Source organism: Phoca vitulina, unplaced genomic scaffold (genome assembly GCF_004348235.1).
Source record: "Phoca vitulina isolate PV1807 unplaced genomic scaffold, GSC_HSeal_1.0 scaffold26, whole genome shotgun sequence".
Lineage (NCBI taxonomy): Eukaryota > Metazoa > Chordata > Mammalia > Carnivora > Phocidae > Phoca > Phoca vitulina.
The window spans coordinates 15,064,311-15,082,292 of NW_022589729.1; the positions used below are offsets into that span (position 1 = coordinate 15,064,311).

Here is a 17,982-nt window from a genome sequence, read left to right on the forward strand (position 1 = left end):
TTAATTTCTCTTTCAACAGTTGCGTTGTTAGTGTATAAGAAAGCAACTGAGGGGCGCCTGGGTGGCTCAGTCATTAAGCGTCTGCCTTCGGTTCAGGTCATGGTCCCAGGGTCCTGGAATCGAGCCCCGCATCGGGCTCCCTGCTGAGCGGGAAGCCTGCTTCTCCCTCTCCCGCTCCCCCTGCTTGTGTTCCCTCTCTGGCTGTCTTTCTCTCTGTCAAATAAATAAAATCTTTAAAAAAAAAAAAAAAAAAAAGAAAGCAACTGATTTCTGTGCATTGATTTTGTATCCTGCCACATTACTGAATTGCTGGATGAGTTCTAGTAATTTGGGGGTGGAGTCTTTTGGGTTTTCCACATAAAGTATCATGTCGTCTGCAAAAAGAGAGAGTTTGACTTCTTCTTTGCCAATTTGAATGCCTTTTATTTCTTTTTGTAGGCTGATTGCTGTTGCTAGGACTTCTAGTACTATGTTGAACAACAGTGGTGAGAGTGGGCACCCTTGACGTGTTCCTGATCTTAAGGGAAAGGCTCTCAGCTTTTCCCCATTGAGGATGATATTCGCTGTGGGTTTTTCATAGATGGATTTTATGAGCTTGAGGAATGTTTCCTCTATCCCTATACTCTGGAGAGTTTTAATCAGGAAAGGATGTTGTATTTTGTCAAATGCTTTTTCTGCATCAATTGAGAGGACCATATGGTTCTTCTCCCTCCTCTTATTAATGTGTTCTATCACATTGATTGATTTGCGAATGTTGAACCACTCTTGCATCCCGGGGATAAATCCCACTTGGTCATGGTGGATGATCCTTTTAATGTATTGTTGGATCCTATTAGCTAGGATTTTGTTGAGGATTTTGGAATCCATATTCATCAGGGATATCAGTCTGAAATTCTCCTTTTTGATGGGGTCTTTGCCTAGTTTGGGGATTAAGGTAATGCTGGCCTCATAGAATGAGTTTGGAAGTTTTCCTTCTGTTTCTATTTTTTGAAACAGCTTCAGTAGAATAGGTATTATTTCTTCTTTGAATGTTTGGTAGAATTCCCCAGGGAATCCATCAGGCCCTGGACTCTTGTTTTTTGGGAGGTTTTTGATCACTGCTTCAATCTCGTTACTGGTTATTGGCCTATTCAGGTTGTCAATTTCTTCCTGTTTCAGTCTTGGCAGCTTATAGGTTTCCAGGAAGGCCTCCATTTCATCCAGATTGCTCAGTTTATTGGCATATAATTGTTGATAATAATTTCTAATAATTGTTTCTATTTCCTTGGTGTTGGTCGTGATCTCTCCCCTTTCATTCATAATTTTATTAATTTGGGTCCTTTCTCTCTTCTTTTGGATAAGTCTGGCCAGTGGTTTATCAATCTTACTAATTCAAAGAACCAACTTCTAGTTTCATTGATCCGATCTACTGTGTTTCTGGTTTCTAATTCATTGATTTCTGCTCTAATTTTAATTATTTCTCTTCTAATGCGTGGCTTAGGCGTCATTTGTTGCTTTTTCTCTAGTTCTTTAAGGTGTAGAGTTAGTTGGTGAATTCGGGATTTTTCTATTTTTTTGAGTGAGGCTTGGATGGCTATGTATTTCCCCCTTAGGACCGCCTTTGCAGTATCCCATAGGTTTTGGACCGATGTGTTTTCGTTCTCATTGATTTCCATGAATTGTTTAAGTTCTTCTTTGATTTCTTGGTTGACCCAAGCATTCTTGAGCAGAGTGGTCTTTAGCTTCCAAGTGTTTGAATTTCTGCCAAATTTTTTCTTGTGATTGAGTTCCAGTTTTAGAGCATTGTGGTCTGAGAATATGCAGGGAATAATCTCAATCTTTTGGTATCGGTTGGGACCTGATTTGTGACCCAGTATATGGTCTATTCTGGAGAAAGTTCCATGTGTGCTCGAGAAGAATGAGTATTCTGTTCTTTTAGGGTGGAATGTTCTGTAAATATCTATGAGGTCCATCTGGTCCAATGTATCATTCAAAGCTCTTGTTTCCTTGTTGATTTTCTGCTTAGATGATGTGTCCATTGCTGAGAGTGGAGTATTGAGGTCTCCTACAATTAACGTATTGTTACCAATATGACTCTTTATTTTGGTTGACAGTTGGCTTATGTAGATGGCTGCTCCCATGTTGGGGGCATAGATATTTACAATTGTTAGATCTTCTTGTTGGATAGACCCTTTAAGAATGATATAGTGTCCTTCTGTGTCTCTTATTACAGACTTTAGTTTAAAATCTAATTTGCCTGATATAAGAATTGCTACCCCAGCTTTCTTTTGAGGTCCGCTGGCATGGAAGATAGATCTCCATCCCTTCACTTTCAGTCTGGATGTATCTTTAGGTTCAAAATGAGTCTCTTGTAGACAGCATATGGATGGGTCCTGTCTTTTTATCCAATCTGCAACCCTTGCTGTTTTAATGGGAGCGTTTAGGCCATTCACGTTGAGAGTGATTATTGAAAGATAAGAATTAATTGTCATCATGTTGCCTGTGAAGATGTTGTTTTTATAGATTGTCCCTGTAAATTTCTGTTGTAGATCACTCTTGGGGTCTTTCTCCTTTTATAGAACCCCCCTTAATATTTCTTGCAGGGCCGGCTTAGTGGTCACATATTCTTTCAACTTCTGCCGGTCGTGGAAGCTCTGCATCTCTCCATCCATTCTAAATGAAAGCCTTGCCGGATAAAGTATTCTTGGCTGCATGTTCTTCTCATTTAGTACCCTTGAATATGTCTTGCCAGGCCTTTCTGGCTTGCCAGGTCTCTGTGGATAGGTCTGACGTTATTCTGATGTTCCTCCCTCTGTACGTAAGGAATCTCTTGCCCCTAACTGCCCTTAAGATGGTTTCCTTGGTTCTGAGATTTGCAAATTTTACTATTACATGCCGGGGTGTTGGCCTGTTTTCCTTGATCTTAGGAGGGGTCCTCTCTGCCTCTAGGACTCGAATGTTTGTTTCATTCCCCAGATTAGGGAAGTTCTCAGCTACGATTTGCTCAAATACATCTTCTAGCCCTCTCTCTCTCCACTCCCTCCAGGATTCCAATGATTCTGACATTGGAATTCCTCATGGTGTCACTTATTTCTCTGATTCTATTTTCATGGATTCTGAGTTGTTTTTCCCTGGCCTCCTCTTTTCCCTTTCTATCTATTATACTGTCTTCCAGATCGCTTATTCTCTCTTCTGCCTCACTTACCCTAGCTGTTAGATTATCTAGATTGGATTGGATCTCATTGATAGCATTTTTAAGTTCTGCCAATTCCCCTTTTATTTCTGCCCTTAGAGACTCTATGTTGCCATTAATTGATTTCTCCATTCTAGCCATTGTCTTCACAATTGCTAGCCTGAATTCCATCTCCGACATCTTGGTTATATCTGCATCCATTTGTAAATCTGCAGCATAAGTCATAATCTCTGAGTCTTCTCTGTTTTGGGGGCTCCTCCTCCTAGTCATTCTGTTGATGGGTGTTTGAGGGAATGTATAGAGTCCAAATTATTGACCAGAACCCAAGCAAGATGCACCTGTTTTCTTGGGACCTTAGGGTTGCTGGCCGCTTGTTTTCCCAGCCTATCTTCTGGGGAAGGGGCCTGCCGCGCTGTTACTCAGGCAACCCTGTTTGGGCAGAGTTGCCCTGCGCCCCTGTGGCGGGGGATGGGCTTAGTGGGAATCAGTCTTTGGGGCTTTTGTTCTCTGGCGCCTTTCCCTGGTGGCTTTCCGCCTCTCTTCCGCGAGTCAGAGCAGAAGAGACTGTTTCCAACCCTCTGCCTCAGAGCAGAGAGACCTCAGTCTGTTCTTCAGTGAGCTCTCCAGGCCCCACTGTCTCCGTTTCTGTCCCTGCTGCTATAAACTGCAGCGTCCTGGGTTGTGCGCCCCTCCGCAGCGCTCCCAGTCCTGCCTCCAGGTCCGGGCACGTCTCTGCCCTTTGTGCTTCTAAAACCGCCAGCCACTGCTGCGCGCAACTCCGCCGCTTGGGGTCCTGTCCCAGGGACTGCAGTTCGCGTGGGTGAGACTCCGCTGCTGGGGGTTTCCACCCTGGGGGTTGCAGTTCACCGGCGGACCCCGGCGCACCGGGTTTCCGTCTCGGAGGCTGCAGTTCGCGTGCGCGCGACCGTCGCTCCGGTTTCTGTCCAGGGGGGCTGCGGTTCGCGTGTGCGCGACCCCGCCGGTCTGGTCCTCCAACCTGGGGGCTGCCCTAAAGTCCTTTCCCGACGCTACCGGCCTGCGAGTCTGTGCCCGGACGCAGCGCGTGAGGCTGTCACTCACCGGCGGTGTAGGATCCCCACGGCCAGGCACCCTCCCGCCTCCGTTTATCCTCCGATATCTGCCCGCAGAATCACGGCTCTCCGCTTCGTACCTCAAAACCAACCGCCTGCGATATTCTGTTTGTAGAGATCCAGATCTTCTTACATCTCAGGCTGGTTTCCTGGGTGCTCAGAGTGGTCTGGTAGATATCCAGCTCAATTCTGGGGACCAGTTGAAATAGGGTCCCCTACTCCTCCGCCATCTTTCCCCCCTCTCCTGTTTATTTTATTTTTGTGTTTATTATATAATATCTAGTTGATTCCTCTCTATGCAGGAACATGGGATGGAAAGCTAAAATGTCTTTAATTGATTCAGTTATTTATTAAAAAAAAAAAAAAAACTGTGGTATATCCTACCATTCCAAATTACTATGCAGAATCTCAAGTTCTGAAGAGAATGTAATATGGTTAAAATTAACATTATTTAACAGTATTTCTTTAGAAATGTTTCTGTGATTCTAATACTGATTTTTATTATTACGGATTTATGTAACTTCCTGATAGTTATCAAATTTCATTCATTTGAGTACAACTAGAATATTATCACCATGAATTACTAGTTGTTTTGAAATTTATATTTGTAGCTTTTTTTTTCATTTGTAGCTTTCTATTAAGTGTGAATATGATTGAAACTGTTACACTAAAGACAGCTTTTTGAGTATCTTAAGCATTTCCGAGGCATCTATTCCTGAATGTATAATTGATATATTTCAATACTTACCATATTTTTTCTGTATATTACATGCTTAGTAATTAGTTGAGATTGTTATTTAGTTAAAATTTTTAACCATTCTTAAATGTAACAAATCTCGTCTTTTTAAATGTGATTATTTCCCTGAATATTTTAAAGGCATTTAATTTGAAATGTTTGTGGAATTTTTTAATGCACTCCAAAGTAACATCATTTACATCTTTCTGATGTGAGATTATGTATCATTTATTCATTTTGAGACTGTTTAATGGAAAAAAGATTGACTTGATTTTAAAATGGGTAATAACGTTTAAGCAAATATTAAAATTGTCAACAATTAAGCAAATCATTAAATATTTGAAAAATGTTACATGCTTACAATAACTACTGTATGGTAACAGTTTAAATTTATTTTCTACTAAATATTCCTATTGTTACCTCAGGACCAATAGCATAAAAGATAAGGGAGGTGTTTTTGTTTTTTGTGCTTTTGTGTGTGTGTGTGTGTGTGTGTGTTTTTAATGCTTAGGATCATAGCATGTTCAGTGGAGGGACTGATTGAGAGACAAGGAGATACGGAATTTCTTTGCAGTAATTAAATGGACGTGTTTATTATGTAAAGGAATTCTAACATCATGTGTCAATTTTTATTCTTTTAAAGGAAGGTGCATCGGCCCGTAAGACTCAGGCTCCTGCAGCACAGCCAGTACCAAGACCAGGTAAAATACAAAACTTTGGGGGATTTTTTGTTGTTTTTTTAATGGTCACAATGAAATTTTTTTTGATATGTACAATGCTTTGAAGGAATTGAAATTTTACTTCAAAGTATTTACAAAGTAATATAGGAACATTTACTTGAACAAATAGGTAGAGTTGAAGAATTAAAGAAAATTTTTTAGAAAATGTTTTTAAGATCTTAGAAAAATGTTTTAAAAAGCTATGTATATGTACACATCCCCTCACCACTTCTTGTTCGAGAGGACATATGGATGTGATTTTTCCTCCCCTGTTGGAAGCAGAACACCGTAATTTTAATAGACTGTTCAGCAGCTTTGATGCTTAGAATTTCAGATGTGTTTGTTCTTGAGCATATAAGATTCTGTAATCAGTTTTGTAAAATGTGTGGTAAGCATAGACATTATTGAAGTTATTTTGGAAATATTTTTCTTCCCTCTTCCTAGTTCCTAAAAAGGTTGATCTTTATAAATGCATGTAGATACCAACAATATATTCATTTTAAGTGTTTTGGGTTTGATTTTGGTGTTTTTACATTTAGTATAATTATAGTGTTAGGCTATACCATGTGTCTTTTTTACCTCATCAGTGGTATTGAATATGGCTATGAAGAAAATGAAAAGGTTGGGAAAGGCACAGGCAAGAATTTAATTGGGTGATCAGCCTCTTAAATTTGGCAGTATCAATAGTGTAGATTTGGATGTGTTTTTATTCATAGTATGTTTACAAGCTAACTCTAAAATTATGTAAATTATACATACTAAATATTTCTGGAAGCACTTTAGAAATATGATATTAAGAATATATGTGGCTTATATTGGAATGATTTTATATTGGAATGTGTCCTGGATCCATACGTCTGGATTTTGACATGACTAGTATTTTCTTTTCTTTTTCTTTTCTTTTCTTTCCTTTCCCTTCCTTCTTCCTTTCCTTTCCTTACCACAGTGGATCTGTGTGGAATCTTTATCATTCCTGTTTTTGAGGATGAGTGTAGAAGAGGAGTGCTTCATTGTCCATGTGTTAAATTTGGAGCACATTGGATAAATTTATTTCAGATAGCAGGACTGTGGGACTGTTTTTTAAGTAGAGAGGACCTTACCAGAAGCCGTTGTAAGAGTATAAGGAAGAACAATTAAATTCAGTAAATATTAGTTGAATGCCTTCCATGTATGTACAAGGTGCCAGAAACTAGGAAAAGCTAAGAAGGAGTTCTTTTAGGAAGGAAGAAAAAATGAAGGCAGTAGGAATTGCCAGACTCAGTTGGGCCCAAAAAATACAACCTGTGAAATAGAGGGATATTGTAGAGGCAGCTGAATGATTGATACAGAATTGTTTTTCTTTGGAAGGGAGGGATGGGAGGCTATAGTTGGTCAGTCTAAAGAGGATCACATTAGAAATTCAGAAATGGTGTAAAAGGGGAGAAATCACCACCGGAGGTTTCTAAACCCACTTTTGTGTTGTGTAATGTAAAATTGTCATTTCATGTTTTCTCAAAATCATTTGGCAGACAAGGAAAGGTGTAGGGGGAGGCACTAATATCTAAATAAACCAGGTTGTTCAAATGTACTGTGTGATAAAATGAAGTTAAGGGAGCTGGATTCTACCAGCCAGTTTTGTGACCTTGGGGAAGATCATATGTAAACTAAGGAGTGCTGTGTCTTTTCAACTCTTAATATTCTATTATTCTTTTTCAATTGTTCTACCAAGGTGCAGTGGCAATTAAACTGATTGAAATTAATGTGAATTAATATCTCAGAACAAATATTCTGATCCCCATCCATGTGAGATCCCCTCTTCCTTTTCCACAAGTTTTTAGCACTCATTTATGAATAAAAACTGATTTTAGTGGATATTAAGCAGTTTGTCATCTTTGTCTTGATTAGTGAATTTTTCTTTTGCTGTAGAAATGTTTATTGTATTTGCTTATGGGATGCTGCCCAATTTCAAAGAGATTGTGTAATATATGACATGTTCACTTATGTTATCTTTTCAAAATTGAAAAATACATGAATGCTCAAACCTATCTGGCAGTGTAATATGTTACAGATGAGAGATTATGCATTTATAACTGCTGTTTGTAGGTAGAGTCCAAATGAGGGACTGAACCACCATTTTGTTTACCTCTTCAGTGGGGCAACTCAAATATGGAGTTCCATTATTGATTAATTTTTCCTTTTTATTATTCTTTCACCACATTTTTATCTAGCACTAATTGTGTCAGGCAAGTCCCTGGGTAAATTTGGTATTTGAAAGTGTCTGCAGTTATTCCCAACTTCTAAACATTCATTTAGAGAATGTAACTAACAAAAAGCACATGTTTTTCAGTGGATTAGGAAGGATAAGCCTTTGATAAGCCATAGTCCTGTACCTTACTGTCATTTTCTTTCTAGATTAAATCTCTTTCACATATCCCAGCTTCCTATCTCTTTCTCATGTATATACAGTGCATACTTCTCCAGCTTTAATTTTTTACTTTTATTTCATAGATTGCCTGAAATCGGTAGGTGGACTACAGCTCTAGTTTATCTGCTTTACATATAAGATTGAGAGAGAAAATTAGCCCCTTGTATATTTTATTTATTTATTACTTATTTATTTAATTTTTAAAATATTTTCTTTATTTGAGAGAGAGGGAGTGAGAGAGATCAGGAGCAGGGTGGAAGGGTAGGGGGAGAAGCAGACTCCCTGCTGAGCAGGGAACCCGATGCAGGACTCGATCCCAGGACCCTGAGATCATGACCAAGTCGAAGGCGGACGCTTAACCGACTGAGCCACCCAGATGCCCCACCCTTTGTATATTTTAAAAAGATTGTGCTGGTTCTAGTATCTCATTCCATAGTTTTACATCTATGCATTGATGATTTTCAAATTTGTATCTCCAAATCAGACATCTCTTCTTATCTCTGATACCTTATATAAACTTTAACATATGGATATGCCATAGGCATCTTAAAACTGATGTAAAACCTTTGTTCCCTGATGTTTTATCCCAGGTGTCTTCTTCATGAATAAATGGTACCTCTGTTTCTTGAGCAAAAAAGTTCAGGAGTTAGTCTTCATTATTCACTTTTCACATATGCTTATTGCTCTCATCTAATAGGTCAGTGACTTCTGTCAAATTTACCTTTTCTGTGTTTCAAATTTGTCTTTTTATCTCTACTACCACAACGTAAGTCTAAACCATTATCATTTCTCTAGACCAGTGCTTCCTGAAGTGTTAGTCCATGACCTATTTCTGGCTTCCAACAAGATACATATAGAAATTGAGAATACAATACTGTCACAACATCCAAGTGCATCATCATTTTCTAATCATTGTTACTGCATTTTATTCACTTGACCTTGGATTGGAAATTTAAAATAGTAAAAAAAAAAACCTCCTATCTTTACAACTAATTTGAGTAGCACCACCGTGGACTATTGTTAATAGTCCTAACTGAGCTTTCTGCTTTCATGCTTGTCCCCTTTTAATTCCTTATCTAAATCTATTGTTTTTCCTTTACAGAATATGTGACATGAAAATCAAATTATGTCACTTTCTGTCTTAAAAGTTACAGGGTTTTCCAGTGGCACTTAAATGCAAACTTAACGTTGCCTAGAAAGCCTTACGTGAATTGGTTCTTGAATATATTTTTAACCTCATTTCCTGCCACTCTTTCTTTCGTCCCTGTAGTCTATACATTTGCAGTTCCTTAATCACAGCAGTTTCTTTCTGTCTTTGGCATTTGCTCACATTCCTACCTCTAACCTGGGGTATTCCTCCACTTATTCCTTGCAAATTGGCTCCTTTTCATCCTTTAAATTTCAGCTTAAATGCCACTTTCTTTGAGAGGCTTTCTCTAAGCATTCTATCCAAAGGACACTTTTCTGTCAGTGTACACACCTTTTGTTCCTTAATATTACATGTTCAAATTTGTTATATGTGTTTGTATGCTTGCTTATTTATGGTCTGACTCCCCTACTTAACTGAAGGGTTTTGAGGGCAGGGACTATTTCTGTTTTATTTATAATAATAAGAGGGGCTTCTGCATAAGGCTCTGAATATTTAAGTGAAGACTGTAATTATATTAGAAATCAAACATAGCAATCAATAATAATTATTATCAGCTTGGTAAATTTTCAGTCATGGAATTTGCTGAAGGTAGTGGTAGTGTTAGTGTTACTAGAAGTAGTAGCATTTAGGATCACCTAGAGCCACAGGGTTCGCTGAATATTAAATATGGGCCAAGACCTGATTAAGGACTTAACCAGCATTGTTGTTTTTAAGATTCTCATAACAGTTTCAAGATGTAGAAACTATTATTACTGTTTTATAGTTGAGGACAACTGAGACTGAATGGTCTATCAATTCAATTTGCCAGGGTAATTTGCCTAGGAAGTGGCAAAATGGAGATAGTAATTGAGATCGTCTGAGTACAGATTCTTGCTCTTAATCATTTGCCATATAGACTGGTGTTATTCTGCCCTTTCCTCCCCTCTCCCACTAAATCAAGCTTAGTATAATGTGTTTGTCATCGTGTCTGTGCCTTGGTCCTTACTTAACCAGGGAACCTATTTATATTCTTTTGTAGTTACTTTTTACTAAGTCTCTAAATTTTAATATGTGTTCTTTTATATTTTGTCTTTTTCTTACATGGGGTCTTCTCACCCTTGAATTTAGTGAATCTTTTCCTAAATTCCTGAGCCCACTGTGGGCTGCTTTAACCAAACCAGTGGTGTTTCAGGCAAAGATTTCTTTTTTGTTGTTCCCCTTACTTATTTTCTTAGCAAGTCCTATCTCCTGTTTATCCAAATCTATCCATCCTGTCATTACTTTATCCCTCCAACAAACACCAAATACTTACTGAGAATGTATTATATTCCAAATGATGCTATCGAGCTAATCAGGTGTTTCCATGAGTCCTATTTCTAAAAATGATTTAAGAAAGCTTTAGTGTTTTTTTCCTTAGCAAGAAGGGAGAGATGAAAACACTATAATAAATATGTATGTGTGTGAACTTGTATTTATATATATTTTTCTCTGCTTTGTGAGTGGAAAAGTCATACTGTTGGACTCCATAAAATTTTATCACAATAAGTAGCTATACAAAGGAGTACAAAGTATTAAGTTAAAATGTAGTATTTCACTGCTTTAAAAAAGAACACGTTCCAAAAATGAATATATCCCTTTAAAAATGGTAATCTGTTTTTAACAACTGATGTTGAGTTAGAATTTTAAATCTCCTAGAATTTTTATTTTTGTGATTTAAGAAAATGGAAATTTTAATACAGTACATGACACATAGAAAGCAGTCAATAAATATTGTACATGTAAAATCTGAAAATTGAATGTACAGCATTTTTAAATTCTAAAATTTATTAATCTTGAACCAGGCTGGTGTTGCTGTTATTTTGCCAGCAAATATTTCTGTGCATTATAAAGTCTATTATATAGACAAATAATGAAAAGATGAATATTTGTGTTTTTATAACATACATTCACAATTTTTTTAATTTAAATTCAATTAGCCAACATATAATACATCATTAGTTTCAGATGTAAAGTTCAGTAATTCATCAGCTACATATAACACCCAGTGTTCATCACATCACGTGCCCTCAATGCCCATCACCCAATTACCCCATCCCTCCACCCACCTCCCCTACTAATTACTATTACTATTAATATGGGCAACTGGGGGCGCCTGGGTGGCTTAATCAGTTGAGCGTTGGACTCTCAGCACTGACTCTGCTTCAGATTCTCTCTCCCTCTGCCTCCTGGTCTCGCTGTCTCCCTCCCTCCTCTCTCAAATAAATAAATAAAATCTTAAAAAAAATAATATGGGCAATTCAAAATAATATAGACCTTCACATGACTCATTGCCTGTAATGTTGTCTTCTAATGAACAAAGATCATATGAAAAGAGAGAGAAAAATGGTAAGAAATATTTTAGGTCTTAGTTCCCAATAATGCCTTTCTTTTCCCTCCCAAATAGTTAAGCACATTTCCTCCTTCCAGCCTTTCCCGTCATTGTTACATATTTTTGCATTTACTACATTGGCTGTCAGTTAATTAAACTATTTGCTTCTTTTGCTAGACTTTAATATCCATTAATGTAGATACTCAGAGTCTAGCAATGTAGTTATATCCGCTTTGTTACAATAGATTGTTGAATAATGATAAGGCATTTTAGTGTTTTTGTGAAACAGAGAAATAAATTGAGAAGATTGGTATCATTTGAGAAGATTGCAATATATTTTAAAATTTTTTAACTAGTCATATGTAATTTAAATGTTTAGGCCTTAGTTACTTTGTAAATTTGAAAATAAGAATGTGATTTTGTAACACTCAATTTCTTTTTTTCCTCTCTTAACAGTTTCTCAAGCAAGACCTCCCCCAAATCAGAAGAAAGGTGAGGTTGTGCATATGATTTTAAACTTATTTTCAAAAGTAAAAGTAGGGGCACCTGGCTGTCTCATTTGGAAGAGCATGTGACTCTTGATCTCAGCATCATGAATTCGAGCCCCATGTTGGATGTAGAGATTACTTAAATAAAGATAAAACTTAAAAAAAAAATTTAAAAATAAAAAGTAAAAGGGAATAAGCCAAATTAAAAAACGAAGGCTAATATCTTGCTTGTGCAGTTATATCAGATGTTTATGCATGGTATCCATTCTGATTAATCAGTACTCAGGTCATACTGATTACTAAATATTTTGAATATCACTGTTGACTTAAAATATTTCTTTAGCTCAAGGGAGTTAGGATTACAAATTTATCAATTGCAAAAGTAACTATTTCTTTTAATAATAATAACAACATATTTGCTACCTTTATAATTTTGTCTTTACAGGATCTCGGACACCCATTATCATAATTCCTGCAGCTACCACCTCTTTAATAACCATGCTTAATGCAAAGGACCTTCTACAGGACCTGAAGTAAGTAATTTGTTAAACTCTTGTTTTCACTGCATATGGAGATATCTTTGAGAATTAGTAGTTAAGAATTTGGTATTCCTTATTTGGAGAAAACAATTTCAGTTTCTGTGCTGTAGGCTGTATATAGATAGTCTCAAGTATAATTTTCAAAGCAAAGTACAGAGTACTTGAACAATGTAGGGGTTTAAGGTGCTGATCCCCAGCACAATCAAAAATTTACATACAGCTTTTGACTCCTGCAGAAACTTAACTCCTAATCGCCTAATGTTGATGGACGCCTTACTGATAATATGTTACATATAACATAACAGTCAATTAACACATATTTTGTATCTCATATGTATTGTATACTATTCTGTACAATAAAGTAAGCTAGAGAAAAGAATGTTAAAAAAATCACAAGGAAGAGAAAATACACTTACATTATTGTATTTTTATAAAGAGATTTTATTTATTTATTTGAGAGAGTGAGCGAGCATGAGCCAGGTGGGGGTGAGGGCAGAGAGAAAAGGAGAAGCAGACTCCCTGCTGATCAGGGAGCCTGATTCGGGGCTCAATCCCAGGACCCTGGGACCATGACCTGAGTTGAAGACATATGCTAACCGACTGAGCCAACAGGCACCCAAGTACTGTGTTGCATTTATTGGAAAAAAAAAACAAAACCAAACCAAAAACCCATGTATAAGTGGACTCATGCAGTTTAAACCAGTGTTGTTCAGGGGTCTGCTGTATATTCTTTTCTCTTTGGATTCTTTAGGGAAAGTTACAGAAATTTTTGGCAAAAGTTCTAATGAAAAGGATACTATTATGTTTATTTTTAATATGAGTTGTTTTGTTTTGACTTTTTCCTAAAGAGCTTGAGGGAAGTTCTAAAACAAATTCCAATTCTCTCCCTCTCCCCTTCTCCAAGTTCTAGTTGAGGAATGGGAAAAGTGATATGAACTTCTGTATATATTATTTACCCTGGGTGTAGGAGGTGGTGGAGGTTGGGAATACAGTTTTTTAACCTAGACGTTAGTAAAATTTAGTTGAAGTTAAAATGAAACCTATATCCTATGTTAAAATTTCCAGATACTTAGCTTCCAGAAATTTTTTTTTTATTGAGGTATAATTGACATAACATTATTATTACTTACAGGTGTACAGTGTAAGGATTTAATATTTGTATATATTGCAGAATGATCACCACAGAAGTCCAGTTAACATCCATCACCATACATAGTTGGAAAACTTTTTTCTTGTGACAGCTTTAAAAATCCATTCTCCTAACTACTTTCAAATATGCAATGCAGTATTATTAACAGTAGTCAATGTGTTGTACTTTACATCCCTATGACGTATTTATTTGATAACTAGAAATGTGTACCATTTTCATTTGTAACTGGAATTTTGTACCTGAAATTTTTAGTCTTTCTCTTCCTTTCTCATTTTCTGTTTAAAATGAATATAGTCACGGTTACACTCAAATTGTTCTAATAAACACACATCATGATGTGTACAAAATTAATCTCTCCCCACCTAGCCAGCTTCAGACTTAAAATTTAAGTATTTTCAAGAAGTATTTATCTTTATGTTAGTTAATATGAGTAGGTGTGCCACTTTTAGAGATCATTACTTTTTAAATCTTTATACTTCTTGTATTGGCTGTCATTTACAGAAGAAAAATAGCAATGTTAAAATTGTTTTAAATAACTTTCAATGATATGTACATTAGTAAGGCTCAAAATGAGCCATGGTTAAGTGATTTTCAGAATGATGTCAAGTTTATGAACATTATTACTAGCATGGCAAATAATAAGTGGTTTTGCTAGTGATTTCTGGATGTCTGTTTTGCTCATGACAGAAGGATATCTACCATGCTTTCCTCTCATTTTAAATTTCATATGCCAGATTCTCATGATTTATTTGTTCTATTGGTGTTGTGTTGTTTGCATCTGTGAATTGTGGGTGGACCTTGTTCTAAGTCATTACACTTTTATGGGAGTATATATATTAACTTAAATTAACGGTCTTCTTTCATTAAAAACTGAAAAGTGTGTGTGTGGACATGGCCCTGTGTGCATGTATGTCTGCACGGGGAGGGGGGCGCATGTGTTTTCAGCCTCCTTGCTCAGGTAGGCTATGCTTGTCTCCTTTTTAACAAGTTCCTTTTCTCTTTGCCTGTGTAGTACTAGACTTAATAAAATACAATAATTTTATTTTTTTTAGATTTTATTTATTTGTCAGAGAGAGAGGGGAGCACAAGGGAGCACAAGCAGGGGGAGTGGAAGGCAGAGGGAGAAGCAGGCTCCCCACTGAGCAGGGAGCCTGATGCGGGGCTCCATCCCACAACCCTTGGATCATGACCTGAGCTGAAGGCAGATGCTTAACCAACTGAGCCACACAGGCATCCCAAAATACAATCATTTTAATAAAATATTTTCAAGGGGAAAATTTGTTTTCCCTCTTCCCATACAGGCCCATGAGTTAAGAGAATAATTTCTAAACATTTATTGCAGAATTCACATATTTTAAGTGTAGTAAAATGCTATTTTGAAGAAACAGTGGTCACCCTATCCTGTAGTGTTTCTCAATTAATTTTTTTTTTCAGTCATGCTGATTATTAAAATGGGTGAATTGTTTACAGACTCACTTAAACACTGCTGGATATTTAGCATTTTAAAGATAGTTCATTCTGCTTTTCATCAGGTAGGTGAAAGAAAATGGAAGAACCCAACATATATACTACATAATGTTTTAGAGGATAAGAGTGGTGTTGTGGTCATTAGTTGGAGAGAAGGGGCTTAAAGGTATTCTGTTATAACCTTTTCCTAGTATTTGGTACTCTGTTATGGTACTTCTTATTAAATAGGGGTTGTCAGATTGTCCAGTTACCTTATGTAATTAGTGATTAAATCTTGGCATTTGTTATGGATTTGGACTTTTGCTCCCTAAGCTTTAATTATTTGAAGAAATTCTGGATTGAAGACTATCCCTTACTTACAGAATGATTTTATAAATTTGCTTTTGTTGGATGCTATAGGGATATGACAAGTTTAAAGTTGATTTTTATTTTTTTATTTTTATTTTTCATTATTTTTAAAGATTTTACTTATTTATTTGAGAGAGAGAGCATGAGCGGGGGTGGGAGGAGAGGCAGAGGGAGAGGGCAAAGTAGGCTCCCCACTGAGCAGGGATGCCAAAGCACAGGGCTGGATCCCAGGACCCCCAGGATCATGACCTGAGCTGAAGGCAGATACTTAACCAACTGAACCACCCAAGCACCCCTTAAAGTTGATTTTTATGTTAAATTCTCAATTCAAGGATTTCTGGTCCGCTAGCATAGCATAAATTCAAATTCAGAACAGACCAGAGTGACATTGGGGTAGGCCCTTGGTTGACAAATTATCGAGGACTCCTTTTCCTCCCCTACTCTAGAGCCAGATCAAGATGGATACACTTCCTTAGAACTTAATTGCAATCCCCCCCCCCCCCCCCAGTTCATCCTTTTGTTGATTGTTTATCTCTTGTAAGATTCCAGTTCTAGTTTCTTTGTGTCCTTCCTTTGTGTGGGTGGTAAAAACCAAGTCTCAAGGGTGTGTTCCTTTCTTCTTTTTTCATCCACGGAAGCACTAGTGATTTCTGGCCCATGACTATTTTCTTTCCAGCTCAGCTCTACATTTCAGGTGTTTGTTATATTTTATCTGACATTTCTTGGAAGGATTTTTATAATTACTGGAACTGGAATTTTATAAGGTGTATTTAATCTGTCTATACTGAGTTTATTCATTCAACACTATAGAGCAAAAACTAAAAAAGTGCTATGTGTAGATAAATATACTGCAAGCTCAGTCTTCTTGGAGCTCACATGATTGTGTTAGGAGTCATTTGTTGCAACTGATGAGAAATAAAATATGTTCCAGCATTTAGTATAAAACCCAATTTTAATGCCTTATTATTGAGAGTATAGTGAAAAGTGTAATTTTCTTTGACACTAACTTACAAACAAATCACATCTTGAAGATAAGTTCAAAATCAAATTAGATCTCAGCAATAATATATCAGCCATTAAAAACTTCACCTAGCTCCTCTCACAATGTGTGAGTGAGAACGTACATAACTGTAGTGATGGTTTTTTTAAATAATCTAAGGAAATACTTGAAATTTATTATTTTCTAGATTTTTTTTTTTTTTTAAGATTTTATCTATTTATGAGAGAAAGAATGAGAGAGAGCATATGAGAGGGGGGAGGGTCAGAGGGAGAAGCAGACTCCCTGCCGAGCAGGGAGCCCGATGCAGGACTCGATCTGGGGGCTCCAGGATCATGACCTGAGCCGAAGGCAGTTGCTTAACCAACTGAGCCACCCAGGCGCCCCTATTTTCTAGATTTTGAGACCTAAAAAGGATTGTCAGAATACCTTCTTACCCTCAATGAAAATGGCAAGAGATAAAAAGACTACTCTGGTTGTTAGATGCAGAGCAGGAACTGTAACCAGGTCTCCCAAAGACCAGCTTAGTTATTTTAACCTTTGATAATGGAGATTCTTAACAAACATTCAGATTAAGAAATTGGGCTTTAGGGCGCATGGTGGGTTATTCATTTAAAGTGCCTGACTCTTGATTTCAGCTCAGGTTGTGAGATGGAGCCTGGCATTGGGCTCTGTGCTCGGTGGAGTCTGCTTGAGGACCCACCCCACCTCACATGCGTGCTTGCACTCTCTCTGTCTCTGTCTCTCTCTTTCTCTAAAATAAATAAATTTTACAAAAAGAAATTGGGTTTTATTCTGGAACAAAATACTCTTCTGCAGTATTCAGGGCCTTATATTCACTGTTAATTACAGTAACAATATTTTGTAATTTGGTCTAACATTGAAAATTCTTGTTAAATATTTTTAGTGGTGACTAGGAAAATATTTTCAGTCAGTAACATAATTAGTATCCAAAACAAGAATGTGAATGCTCTGCCTTCTTTCTCAGTAAATAACAATTACAATTCTTGAAGAAAGAAAACAAAAGCAACCTGACCTCCAAAAAAGAAAATCCTACTGCTTCTACAATAACTTATGACTAAAAATGAGATACAAAATGAGTTATAAAACTTGATTTCAGGTTTTACCAAATGCAGAATTGAATTTAAGTACCTTATGACTTAAATAGCTTTATAAAAAAAATCTATGTAATGTGGCACAGATATATCTATAGAGTATTTTTCTTTAGTACTTTTGAATGAAATTTTCACTGAGCTTTTTTCCATTATCAGTTGGGAAAGAAGGACTTATGTTTTATATTTCATTAGGCTTTTATTGTTTAGTGTTCTTACAGTGTTATGAATTACTCAAGTAATTCCTCAAGTCATCTACAAT

General features: G+C 36.8%; 1 protein-coding gene across 2 annotated transcripts in view; it reads left to right on the forward strand.

Moving 5' to 3' along the window:
- Positions 1–17,982, forward strand: part of CDC73 (cell division cycle 73) — a 122,622-nt gene that overhangs the window by 79,656 nt on the left and 24,984 nt on the right. For both annotated transcript variants that reach the window (XM_032422506.1, XM_032422507.1), the window contains exons 11-13: positions 5,643–5,700; positions 12,076–12,111; positions 12,553–12,640. In XM_032422506.1, coding sequence (XP_032278397.1) covers positions 5,643–5,700; positions 12,076–12,111; positions 12,553–12,640 — 182 coding nt within the window. The remainder of the gene's footprint in view (positions 1–5,642; positions 5,701–12,075; positions 12,112–12,552; positions 12,641–17,982) is intronic.